The 13158-nt window shown below is 43.4% G+C and overlaps 1 protein-coding gene across 7 annotated transcripts in view; it reads left to right on the top strand.

Moving 5' to 3' along the window:
* Window positions 1-383: 383 nt before the first annotated feature.
* Window positions 384-13158, top strand: part of ASPH (aspartate beta-hydroxylase) — a 203569-nt gene continuing 190794 nt past the window's right edge. For 6 of the 7 annotated variants that reach the window (XR_013345144.1, XM_077810220.1, XM_077810221.1 and 3 more), the window contains exon 1: window positions 384-556. Coding sequence is in view for 6 of the 7 variants with exons in the window: in XM_077810220.1 (XP_077666346.1) it covers window positions 493-556 (64 nt within the window). In the remaining variant the exon portion in view is untranslated. Of the gene's footprint in view, window positions 557-6566; window positions 6648-13158 lie in introns of all 7 variants that reach the window. The other variant, XM_077810224.1, reaches the window with a different exon arrangement.

The following is a 13158-nucleotide window of genomic DNA, read 5'->3' on the forward strand; positions in this document are numbered from 1 at the left end:
TAGGGAAACTGAGGCACAGAGGATCACTTAGCAGCATAAGTAGGTGAGCATGCAGCTGAGACCAGGGTCACGCCACAAGCCCTGGGTAAACAACTCTACGGAGCGCGCAGCCACACCAGGCCCCCCCACCCCTCTAAGCAGCCCCGCCCACGTCCCCCTCGCGGACAGCGCGCGCACTTCTCCCACTGGGTCGGAAGCTGAATCCTCGCGAGAGCGCTCGCTCCATGTTGCCACGTTCCAAGCGGCCGGTTCGGAGAGGGAAGGGGAGAAAAGGGCAACGTGTCCCGCCCAGTCCTCGTGTCTACACCAATAAGACGCAAGTGATGCCGACGAGAGCGCTAGGATTGGCGGAGGTAGCTGTCCGTCGGCAGCCGGGGCGGGTCCTTTGACTGCAGTGGCTACACACGCAGGGTCAGGCGGCTGCTGCGGCTGTGTCCTCGCTCAGTTCCTGGGAGCCCGCTCCTGCCCTTCTGCTCCCTGACAGGCGGTGACATGGCTCCGCGCAGGAACCCCTCCAAAGGCGCCGGCAGCAGCCCCAGCCAGGGGGCCAGGAAAGGTCAGCGCTGCCCGCCCGCGGAGCTGGGGCCGGCCCGCCGGCTGCCCCCTCGCCGGCGCGGGGGCTGGGGCCGCGCAACAGGCTGGGGCGGAGCCGGCGGGCCGGCTCCTGGGTGTGCCGGGCAAGGGGGTGCCGCTCCCCGTTGTGCCCGGCGGCGCCCGCCCTTCGAGCCAGTCCCGCACAGGGCGCCCGTAGCGGGGGGGAGGGGGCGCGCTGCAGCAGCAGCAGCAGTCTCGGCCCCTGGTGCCCCGGGGGTGGGGCCGGCGCGACGCGTGTCCCGGGGCGGCTGGTGCCCCGCGGGAGGGGGGGGCGGCGGCGGCTGCAGCATTTTCGAAGTTGCCGCTCTCTTGAGTCCGTGGCTTCTGTGGCTGGGCCCGGGGCGCGCCTCGCTGCACACCGGGCTCCTACGGGACGGGAGGTGAAGGCGGGGCAGCGGGTGTGGGGAAGCGCCCGGCAGCGGGTGTGTGTAACTGCCTCCCTCTCGCTGCCTGGTCACCTTCAGCCTCCTCCGTGTGTTTACGTGTCAGCTTAGCTCTTGGAGGGCGGGGAGGTAGGAACAGATGGTTTAAATCTGTTACTCAGATTTCATTTATTCCCCTTTTTTGCTGGAGTTGAAGTGGAGGAAAAGCTTAGAGTCTGGCTCAGCAAACAGGGAGATTCCAAATGACAGAGGATTAATAATGAGTAGAGCTGGACATATCCCTAGGTGTGCTTAGGCCAGTAATTACCAACTTGAGTGTCTAAGAGAGGCGTCCATGTGTGTCTTAAATTCCCCTGTAAAAAGCAGTCTGATTTTTAAAAAAGGTGCTGAGCATTGCAGTCAGTGGAAAATATCGCTGTTTAGCACCTTTTTAAAATCCAACTGCTTTTAGTTAGCTGTCCAAATTTGGATTTGAGATCTTCACTTAAGGCAACCACGTTTGAAAACTGTCATTCTTAATCTGTAGGCTTCTTACTTAAATGTAAATGCAGTATGAAAAATGCGGCTATAAAGGAAGACTTATTTTTAGAGCGTAAGAGAGATGAACAACTTGAAACTGGATCAACAAACCTAATCATAGAAGTAAAATAATAAATGTTTACAGTAAACTCCTGTAACACAACAAAGCTAACCTTAATGAAAGGAAAGTACTTGTCAGGTGAAAGTATATGAATGCCTTTCTGGCAGTTGTATAACTGTACAGATTGTAAGGATCTGATCTTTTTAGCTTTACAGTGAGCAAGCTTTCTGTCTGTACTTGGTTAGCTCTTTTGGACTTACAATTTCTCAGTTTCATTTGACACCACTGGCACAGATGTGATGTTGGCCTTGCATTTCACGTATGTAATATAACACATGTGCATAGTCCTAGTAGAGCTCACAGTGCTGGATGAGAGGTTCATACGTGTGACATTTTACCCATATTGATCCCCTTGATAATTGAGTGCAATGGTTTCATATGGTGCTATAAAGAGACAAGGTGGCTGAAAAAGGACCAACATCTGTTGGTGAAAGAGCCAAGCTTTCCAGTTACACAGAGCTTAGTTATGTTAGTTGCTGCTGTATCCCTTAAATTTCTCTAGCCCAGTTGATTCAGGAATTATGAAGACAATATGATATTATAATAAGTGTCCATGCAGCAACAACAGAAGGAGCTTATTTCAGTGTAAAATTCTGTAAAATGCAGGTTTTGAAAAACAATACATTGAAAGTGTTCATCCTGTATAGAATCTTGAATGCTACAGAGAACTCCAACATAGATAATACTTAATAATTCAAATTAAACAAAACAAAACCTCTTGATCAGAGTTTGAAAAATTCATTTACCTGTCGTGAGTAAGAACCTTTCCCAGGAACGTACAGTGCTGATGAAAAGCAAAATCGGAAAGTAACTAAAATATTTCTCTGATGGATTATATCTACAAAGGGTCAACCCATCCTAAGTGCTCAATTACTGGGGGCGATATACATTCATTCCTATATTTTCTTTCTAAACCAATTCTCTGTATAGCTTTTCATGAATGATGTACTCGAGTATTCGGGTTCCAATATCTAGACCTTATAAGCAAATTTACCTAAATTTGGGTTATTGCCGATTATGTACTATATGTATTTTAAGAGGTTTTTCAACAAACTTTGTATTTGTGGATAATCTAAGCGCTATACCCAGATGTACAGACACTCTGTTCTCAACTTGTGTATCATATAATTTTAACATTAGCTTTAACAACATTTTTTACCTCTGCAAAATCTGTCCTTTTATTTTAAAAAGGTCGGGCCTGTAAGCTTGCATAGGGCACCTTCCAGTTGTGAACAGCGTAAACAGAAGCAGGGGGGGTCTATCTAAATCTGCAGCACAGTCCCAAGATGCAGCAGAGTAAATGATAACCAAAGTATTGTCACTTTTGACTACTTCTAATCAGAACTCTGTGGGTAGCTGCATGTAAATGACAAGTCTTGGGTCAGTTTCTTGCTGCTACCTGAGAAAAACAAGAAGCAGCAGAGACAGGCACTGGACAATGGCTGCTCAACAGGAATGAAAGTGGTGGAGACTCCTTACATTGCATTAGCAACTAGGTGTCTTTGGAGACAGAGATAGAGGAAGCTCCTCTCCTCACTCCAGCTCCCAGAAAAGAAAGGTGTGACGTGGTGGGGAAATACAGTTGACATTTGCAACATGAGGGTGTGAAAGATAGAGCCCTCTGACTGGGGAAGCACCTTGTAAAGATTTCAGCTATCCTTCCTTTTCTCAGCAACTAATGGAGGAAGACTTGGCTTCCCATCTAGCATTGCCCATGGACAGCGGAGCCAGTGAAGTCAGTAGGAACTGCAGTACTGTTGAACATCAGGACATTTGTTTAGGCACCAAAGTCTGACCATTTTGGTATTAGTCTCACAAGTAGATGAAATCTGAAACAGTCTGAGTTCCTGAAATTGTTATACAGAAGTTGAAATTGGTATAGACTTTGAAGTTTAAACCAAAAATTAGAATTGACTTTAAATAGCATGTGCTTTTAAGACTACAAATAAAACTCTATCCATGTTGTTCATTTTACCATTCTGAAAATTCAGATGTCAAAGTATCTTTTAACATATTTGTAATGTTTATAAATAGTTATTTCTTTCATAAATATTTGAGTTGCCTACAGTTGGTGGTGGTGATCTTGCTGAAAAGCGACACTTAGGTTAGCATGGGTGCAAGTTTCTATGTAATTCAGTGCATTGGGGTGGAAGTCAGGGCAGACCTTACCTCTAGCAGTTTTGGGGCTTAATCTTTCCTGGAACAGAATGGAGCAGCTTTGTTACTTTCTTAAAACAAACACAACAGTGTCTTATTTCGCACTACTAACTAATCATCATTGCCAGGGGACCCATTGAGAAATACATGCCCTTTGAAGAGGGACAAGGTGTATTTCCAAATTTTAAATACAGTAACTCCTCGCTTAACGTTGTAGTTATGTTCTTGAAAAATGTGACTTTAAGCGAAACGACATTAAGCTAATCCAATTTCCCCATAAGAATTAATGTAAATAGGGGGAGTTAGGTTCCAGGGAAACTTTTTTCACCAGACAAAAGACAACACACACACACAGTATAAGTTTAAAACAAACAATTTAATACTGGTACACAGTGATGATGATTGTGAAGCTTGGTTGATTTGGTGAAGTCAAAGGGTGGGATATTTCCTAGGGGATGTCTTACTGCTAAATGATGAACTAGCAATTGGCTGAGCCCTCAAGGGTTAACTCGTTGTTAATGTAGCCTCATACTCTACAAGGCACCCTGACATTAGCTCCCCTCTTCCTTCTCTCCCTGCACAGCAAGCAGGAGGCTCCGGAGAGCAGCTCCAAGGCGGAGGCTCCGGAGAGCAGCTCCAAGGCGGAGGGCAGGAGTAGCACATGGCAGTGGGGGGAGGAACAGCTGAACTGCTGGCAGTTAGCAGCCTGCTGGGTGGCTGCTGCACAGGGCACTTAAGGGAGCAGGGAGCTGATATGGGGGCTGCCGGTCCACCCTGGTTTCAAGCCCCCACCAGCTAGCTGCAACGGGCTGCTCTTGCAAGCAGTGGAAAAGCAGGCGGCTGCCAAACAATGTTATAAGGGAGCATTGCACAACTTTAAATGAGCATGTTCCCTAATTGATCAACAACGTAACCAGGAGGACTTTAAGTGAGGAGTTACTGTATAGGGTATTGGTTCATGGTTTAAATCTAACTATTTAACATTTGTATAAAGCATCATTGAGCATGAAGTTTGAGAAGCAATATATCGGGGTGGCCAAATTTACTGACCCTCCGAGCCGCATTCAACAATCTTCAGAAGTTGGAGAGCAGGAGTGCACCCGCAGAGGTGTCTGGCTTCAGCCCCGCTCCTGCTGAAGCCCCAAGTCCGGCTGGAGCCTCGAGACCCCCTTCTTCGCTGGGCAGAAGCCTCTACTCCACCACACTGCTGCAAGGCAGAGGTACCAAGGTGCCGCCCCCCCCAGTCCAGTAGGTGGAGATTGGGGAGGGGCGTGGAAGGCTCTGCACACCGCACCTCAATGGTAAAAGAGCCACATGTGGCTTGTGGGCCACAGTTTGGCCACCCCTGCAATATAGTTACATGGTATGGGGTAGAGGACAGGAAACAAGTAGGGGAAGAAGAGGTTCATATAAATTAATCTGAGGTTGATTTCTTTGACAAGGTATTCATCAAGTGAGTTTCTTTGTCGGTGTAGATTTTGGAATTGCCAGTGGAGTGTGTGACTGCTTCAGATCTTACTATGAAGTAATTGAATGCTATGGTTCTTACATTGAGAAATTACAGTGGCTTTTCCAACAATTTTTTTTCCCACAACTATTCTTGTGTTTCTCAGAGTTGGTACAAACATATGCCATACCAACTTTTACTAGTGCAAGACTTAATTTTGCTCTTAATAACTGAGACTTTGTAATCTGTTATATTTAAATACAGCCAGTAACTTAGTGTATACAACAAAATGTTGTCTTTGGATATGTAACTGATAACTTCAAATTGTTTTGGGGTCGCTAACTTCTACATTGCGAAACTGAATAGAAATCTAACTCAACATTAATAGTAGTATGACACTATCCCTATAGATATTATCAAGTCACATTGGATATGTAAGTGAATTAGAAAGCTTTGAGCTTGAAATTGAAATGAAGACATAGTTATAACTTCATTATTAAGGATGATTTTTGTGGCGTTTTCTTTTGGATATGGCTTGTTATAAAAACTTCTGTATTAGCAATTCACTTGAGTAGTAAAGTGCATTAGATATAGAAGTTTTTGCTGTAAAGGTTAGCATTTTCATTTTGTCAGAATGTGCGTATTGAGGGTTTGGGGTACATATAATAAGCCTGCTGTGTATCAGAGCAGAAAAATTCAAGTGCATATTTGTTGTTTGTGTTTTGTTTAAAAAAAGGCTACCTACAATCTAAGTCCTTATCAAACATTTGCAGCTTTCCCTGAATTATAGCTGTTTTCCTACTTTTCAGAACAATATTCCATTTATTCCAGTATCCTGTGTGTGACAGTGGCTTTAGGAAAAAGGTTCAAGAACCTCCCTAATGGTCTGTTACGTATAACCTGGGAAGTATCTTTCTAACCCATCATTGCAGTTGGTGGCTGGCTTAAACCCTTCATGTTTCAGGGCGTATATCCCCTATAAAACTTTTAATATTTGTATACAGTAGAACCTACACTCACCAATGAGAGACTGGTGCTCCATTGTGCTATGCACGGCACACGCACACAACAAAAGACAGTGTCTGCATCAAGTTACTTACAATTTAAGTATATTAGATAAGATCAAGGATATCAAGTTGGAAAAATTCTGGGGGTTGCTGTTTGTGGAGAGGTTAATGGGTCGTTCCATCCTGGAGGAGGGTCAGGAGGTAGCATGTCAGTCTTATCCTGGAGAACATGTAAGTGGGGGTGGGAGGCAGTAGTGGACAGGAGAGTGTCTCTCACTGATGGCTGGCCCAGGGCAGGGATTTGGGCCCAGCTCACTCTGTACTCTGCTCTTTTCTAGGCTGTTGCTGCTTCCTGTCCAACTGGGAGTAGAGGGTCTGGAGGAGGCACTTGAGCATCAGCTTGCAAGGAACTATGAAAAGTTTGTGGGGGACCAACTCTGGGGGTGGGAGGAGCTACTCCCCTTTCTCATAGCAAATGATGCGCTTGGACAAGAGAGACCTATTTATTTGTGTGTGAACGTTCAATCATCTGCCTTTCAATAGTCTTCTGAAGATCAGAGGAGGATTCTCCAGTTACTTTGGAGTAGTGGAGTGATTAGTTCTGTCCTTTCTCCAGGATCCTCCAAACTTCTTTAAAGGCAAAATTTGGGTCCAGCAGGAGATCTTTATCTTCTCTTTAATTTTATCTCTTATTGCAGAACTGTAACCTGTAGTATGTAAACTGTTGCTGAAGCAAGGCTCTGTACCAAATGACTGGAAGGTAGCTAATGTAATGATGATCTTTAAAAAGGGCTCCGGAGGTGATCCTGGCTATTAGAGGTTGGTGAGCCTAACTTCAGTACCAGGCAAACTGGTATTATAAACTGTAGTAAAGGATAGAATTATCAGACACACAGAGAAACACAATATGTTGTGGAAGAGTCAACATGGCCTTTGTAAAGGAAAGTCATGCCTCCCCAATCCATTAGAATTCTTTGAGGATGTCAACAAATGCAGACAAGGGTGATCCAGTTGATATAGTGTACTTGGACTTTTAGAAAGCTTTCTACAAGATTCCTCACCAAACACTCTTAAAGAAACTAAGTAGTCAAGGGATAACAGGGGTCCTGTCATGGATCAATAACTAGTTTAAAAGGTAGGAAACAAAGGGTAGGAATAAAAGTTCAATTTTCACAATGGATAGAGGTAAACAGCGGGGGTCTCACAAGCATCTGTTCTGGGACCTGTAGGTTCAACATATTCATTAATGATCTGGAAAAGGGAGTGAACAGTGAAGTGGCAAAGTTTGCAGATGAGACAAAATTATTTAAGGTACCGTTACAGAGGGATCTCACAAAAGTGAGTGACTGAATTTCACCTGTCATTTAGTTGCCCAATGTTGATAAGTGCAAAGTAATGCACATTGGGAAAATAATCCCAGCTACACATACATAATGATAGGGTATGAATTAGCTGTTGCTACTCAAGAAAGAGATCTTGGAGCCACTGTGTATAATCTCTTGAAAACTTCATCTCAATGCACAGCAGTGGTCAAAAATGCTAGAAGAAACTTAGGAGCTATTAATAAAGGGATAGAAAATGAGATTGAAAATATCATAATGCCACTATGCAAATCTATGGCATGCCCACACCTTGAATACTGTGTACAGGTCTGGTTGCCTCATCTCAAAAGGGACAAGTTCAGAGAAAGGAAACAAAGATGACCAGTGGTATGGAATGGCTCCCATATGAGGAGAGACTTAAAAAGATTAGGCCTGCTCGTCTTAGAAAAGAGGTGACTAAGGGATGATAGAGGCCTATAAAATCATGAAGGGTGCCAAAGAAGTGAATAGACAAGTGTTGGTTTCCCTTTCCCACAATACAAATACCAGGGGTCACCAAGTGAAATGAATAGACAGAAGGTTGTGGAACTTGTTGCCATGGAATGTTGTGATGGCTACAGGTATAACTGGGTTTAAAAAAAAAAAACCAAACCAGATAAATTCATGAATAATAAGTCCATCAATGGCTATTACTCAAGATGGTCAGAAACCCTCCTAAACATCTGACTGCTGAAAGCTAGGATAGGAAGAGGAGTGGATAACTCTAACTGCTCTGTTCTGTGCACTTCCCTGAAGCTCATACAGGCCACTATCAAAGACTGGATATTGGGTTTAGATGGACCATTTGTCTTACCCAGTATGGTAGTTCTTACATTCTCATTGTCCTCCTGCATATTTCTGAGATCTCCATGCTTCTCTCTAGCTCAAATACTGTGATTTATCAACTCAAAATTATTATTCTCATCTCCTAATTTGCCATAATCCTTCTTCATTCATTTTCCTCCTTATTGATTGCTCTCCTCTTCTCTTTCCTATCTGCATTCAAGCTTATCTTGAGGAAATCCTGATCTATTCAGTTTTTTGGGCTGTTTTAACTATTTTGGCTAGGGTATGATTGGAGATCTTTTAACTAAAAAATATTAAATCAGCACAACTTCTTGTGTGGATGCAGTTATACCAGTAAAAAGGTGCCTTGTATTGGTACTTTTCCTGCTAAATTTATGGGACTAAGCTATACTAATAGCAGCACCTTCATACTATACTCCTGGGGGAATTCTGTGCCACTGTGTGCATGCATAATTAATGAGCTGCACAATTTTAATTTTTTGCACAGAAAAAAGCTCTGCCCGGAAGTTGCTGCAGTTTTGCCTTTTGCCCACCAGAGGGCATTGTGCTGCTAGAACAAAGCAGCCTCCCAGGCAGCCCCAGCTGAAAATAAGGTTGGCTGGAAAGTTGCTGAGTTCCACCTTTTACCCACCAGAGGGCACTGTGACGATAGAACAGAGTAGCAGCTCCTGGCCAGGTAGGGAAGAGAAAGAGCTTGCGTTGTTCACAGCGCCTGTCCGGCGAGGTCAGGAGACAGGGGCTATGGGGAGACAGACAGCATGGGGCTGCTGGGGAGTCAGATAGGGGCTTATAAGGGCTACCTGGGGGAGAACAAATTGGTAGGGGCTGAATGGGAGTGGAGGTTTAGGGCCACAGGAGGGAGGAAGGTGCAGGGCCACATAGGGACAGAGGGGTGGCTGAGTGGGGGCACAGAGACACATGGGGACAGAGGGACGGGGTGCAGGGTCACATTGGGTTGCATGGAGTGGGTGTCTGAATGGGGGTGGAGGGACACAGGGATCGGGGGTGCAGGGATGCATGGGGACAGGGGCAGATGTGCCTGACTAATGGGAGAGGCAAGGGGTCAGCTAGGGTCTGCAGGGGGAAGCTCCCTAACAATGTCCTCCCCCAAAACCTGTTCCATACTTTTCCCACCCATATGCAACAACCCTCCAAGTTCACACCCGATCTCCTTCCCTCTTCCTCAGCTCCTCCATTACCCCGTCTCCCCAAGCCTTCTGAGGGGTAGGGAAATACGGTTCTGTATTGTAGCTTAAATGAATTATTACTCGGAGTTCTGTATTAATATACCTAGTAAGGAATCTATTTGTCAAAAAACATTTCCTGAATTTTTGTTGTTGTCTGTATTGTTACAGGCAGAATGCTGACAGATATTTTGAAATAAATTACCAAAAATAATTGAAACTGGTGTGATTATATTGTGTTGTTTTGATAAATAAAACATGCAGAATTTGAAGATATTGTGTGCAGAATTTTTAATTTTTTGACACAGAATTCCCCCAGGAGTAATATTAGTTTAACTGCATCCATATTAGTATGATGTACTACCTTAATTATATCTATTTGAAACTCTCAACAAAGTGGTACAAAACTGTACAAACAAGTCCTGTTTCTCTCTGTTGCCTCATCTCCTTTCCCTGTTATCTCCAAGGTCTTCGAAGAAGCTGAATTTTTCCAGTGCTGTTGACTTGCTCTTCTGTCAGACTCCTCCAGTACTTTCTCATCTAAATGCTCTTTCACTGTGCTCCCTGCTTGTGGAATGGCATCCTCTTTTTCTCTCAGCATCCTCACTCATTCCTCCTTGAGATCCCTCCTGATGCCTTGTCAAGGTTCCTTCCCCACTCTGAATTCTAGGGCACAGATGTGGGGACCTGCATGAAAAACCCCCTAAGCTTATTTTTACCAGCGTAGGTTAAAACTTCCCCAAGGTACAAACTATTTTACCTTTTGTCCCTGGACTTTATTGCTGCGACCACCAAGCATCTAACAAATATAACAGGAAAAGAACCCACTTGGAAACGTCTTTCCCCCCAAGCCCTATACCCCCTTTCCTGGGGAAGGCTTGATAAAAATCTTCACCAATTTGCATAGGTGAACACAGACCCAAACCCTTGGATCTTAAGAACAAGGAAAAAGCAATCAGGTTCTTAAAAGAAGAATTTTAATTGAAGAAAAAGTAAAAGAATCACCTCTGTAAAATCAGGATGGTAAATACCTTACAGGGTAATCAGATTCAAAACATAGAGAATCTCTCTAGGCTAAACCTTAAGTTACAAAAAGACACAAAAACAGGAATATACATCCCATTCAGCACAACTTATTTTATCAGCCATTTAACAAAAGAGAATCTAACACATATCTAACTAGATTGCTTACTGACTTTTCACAGGAGTTCTGACCTGCATTCCTGCTCTGGTCCTGGCAAAAGACAAACAGACAGAGAGAACCCTTTGTTCCCCCCCCCACCCCCCCAGCTTTGAAAGTATCTTGTCTCCTCATTGGTCTTTTTGGTCAGGTGCCAGCGAGGTTGTCTTAGCTTCTTAACCCTTTACAGGTGAAAGGGTTTTTCCTCTGGCTAGGAGAGATTTAAAGGTGTTTACCCTTCCCTTTATATTTATGACACATCTGCTTTGGTGGCTTGCTTTATTTCATTGACTTAAATTCCTATACTGCATCTGCTCTTTTTGCCCTATTTCGATCTCTCTATACTTTCCTTTGTCTACTTTAAATGGTAAATTCTTACAGGAAGGGATTTTTTTTTAATAACTCTGTAAAGTTAGTGCTATGTAAGTGTTTGCTAATAAGTGTTTGGACTAGTCTGAAGTCCCAGTGCTCCTCACCCCATTTCTGAATGTTAATGTGCCAGAATTAATTGTACTATTCAATTAAATAATCAGTTCAGTTCTTTAATTTCACTTTTAGGTCAAGATGAAATCTTTTCTTCACAATTTCCTGTAGCAGTTATTCAAAAATATGCAGATCTTATTTTGGTTTCTTAGCACTTTTTAGATGGATATTACATGACCATAGTAGTAGAATACCTACTATTTGTACTTCACTAGTTGAACTACTCAGGCCTTTGTATGATACCAAACTGCATTATGGGAGTTTTGAAACGTCAATTTAAAATTCTGCAAATACTTGACAGTGAAGAGATGGATACTGCATTAACAAGCTACTGGCTGGGTCTCTGATCAAATTGCCACTTAATGTGGGCCTCTAGCTATATTTTTAACACTACTAATTGGTCAGAATACTTGGATTTGGAGCAGGTAACCTTAAACTACCAAATATGCTTTCTGATTTTCAACATTGCCTTTCTAAACCAATTCATCCAAAAAGATAGATTGTAACCCGTCTGGCTGATGCTGACGTGTTTTGCCTGGTTCTGAATGCATCCTATGAAGTGAGCTGTAGCTCACGAAAGCTTATGCTCAAATAAATGTGTTAGTCTCTAAGGTGCCACAAGTCCTCCTTTTCTTTTTGCGGATACAGACTAACACGGCTGCTACTCTGAAACTTAGCTTTACCAATGGCTAGTAATGTCTATGTGATTTGTGGAGCAGCTTGTTGCAGTGATAAAGATCTGTCAGTCCTAAAATACTGATTTTCTGCTATCTATACTTCAGTGTATGTTTTTTAGCGTTTCTAAGGATTTCTGTCCAAAAACTTTAAAGCAGAAAGCAAAATAATAAAACTCCTCACATAACAGGCCTCTCTATCGACACACCATGGATAGCTACTACTTGTCGTTCTTTGGGGTTAATTTTTAATCAGACTTACAGAGGACACCAAAAGTGGAAGGTGAGCAAACTATACTGTAAAATAGCCAGAACAGTTTAGAGCAGAAACTGCTCCTCATCATCCTGCAGGATAGTGACTGCAATGTCACCATACATCCATGACCTGTAGGCTTTATTACTGTAACACATTCTACTTCAGAATAACCTTGATGTGGGTTTTTTTTTGTTTTTAAAGCAGCCTGTCAGATTTGCAACACAGGATCCAGAGTACATCACCACCACAATGTTTTCGTCTCTTCTTTGGCTTCTTGTATATCAGATTCCATAGTTCAGAACTCATCTTTGAATCCGTGAGATTGTTCCAGGTTATTGAAGAGCCAGTCAGAGGCTATCTCTCAGAAACTGCTGCCTGGGTCACCTGTGACGAACTGGAAAAAAAATGAGCTGATCAACCTAAAGCGTGGAATTTGTGTGTGTAAGACATGGAGCTTTCTCAGCAACTGGCCCATGACTGGAACTCTTACCTGAAAGATACTGAAATAGCCATGAACGTCAGTTCCTTCAGAGCAAAGTGTAAAACTCCCTTCAGTCTAACCTTCCCTCAGTAACTGCACCAAAACCAGATATTAAAAAACAAAACTCCCGATGAAATGGAGACAAGAGAGCTCATCTTGTTCTTACTTAATAGATAGTGCAGAGATGAGTGTGGTATAAGAATTTAGAACTAATAAATGTAGAGGATCCACATCTATGGAAGGGAAACAAACAGCTCTGAAATTGGGAAGTAACCAAGCACCTGCACCCATTGCATTAAAGTTTTTCTACTTAATACTGTCCTTCCTGTACTCCTTTTCTACTCTTGCAGTTAATGGACTAATTAGCTCCTCCAGCCCAGGCTGATCTAGTAATTAGTCATTTCTTCCCTTGATTAGGCCCTCTCTGAGGGAACTAATTGGATTTACAGTGATCACAGTGCTGGTTCAGTTGCTTGTTCTGAGCACTCTGTCACAGTCAGACGG

Source organism: Eretmochelys imbricata, chromosome 2, assembly GCF_965152235.1.
Source record: "Eretmochelys imbricata isolate rEreImb1 chromosome 2, rEreImb1.hap1, whole genome shotgun sequence".
In the NCBI taxonomy this organism is placed as follows: domain Eukaryota; kingdom Metazoa; phylum Chordata; order Testudines; family Cheloniidae; genus Eretmochelys; species Eretmochelys imbricata.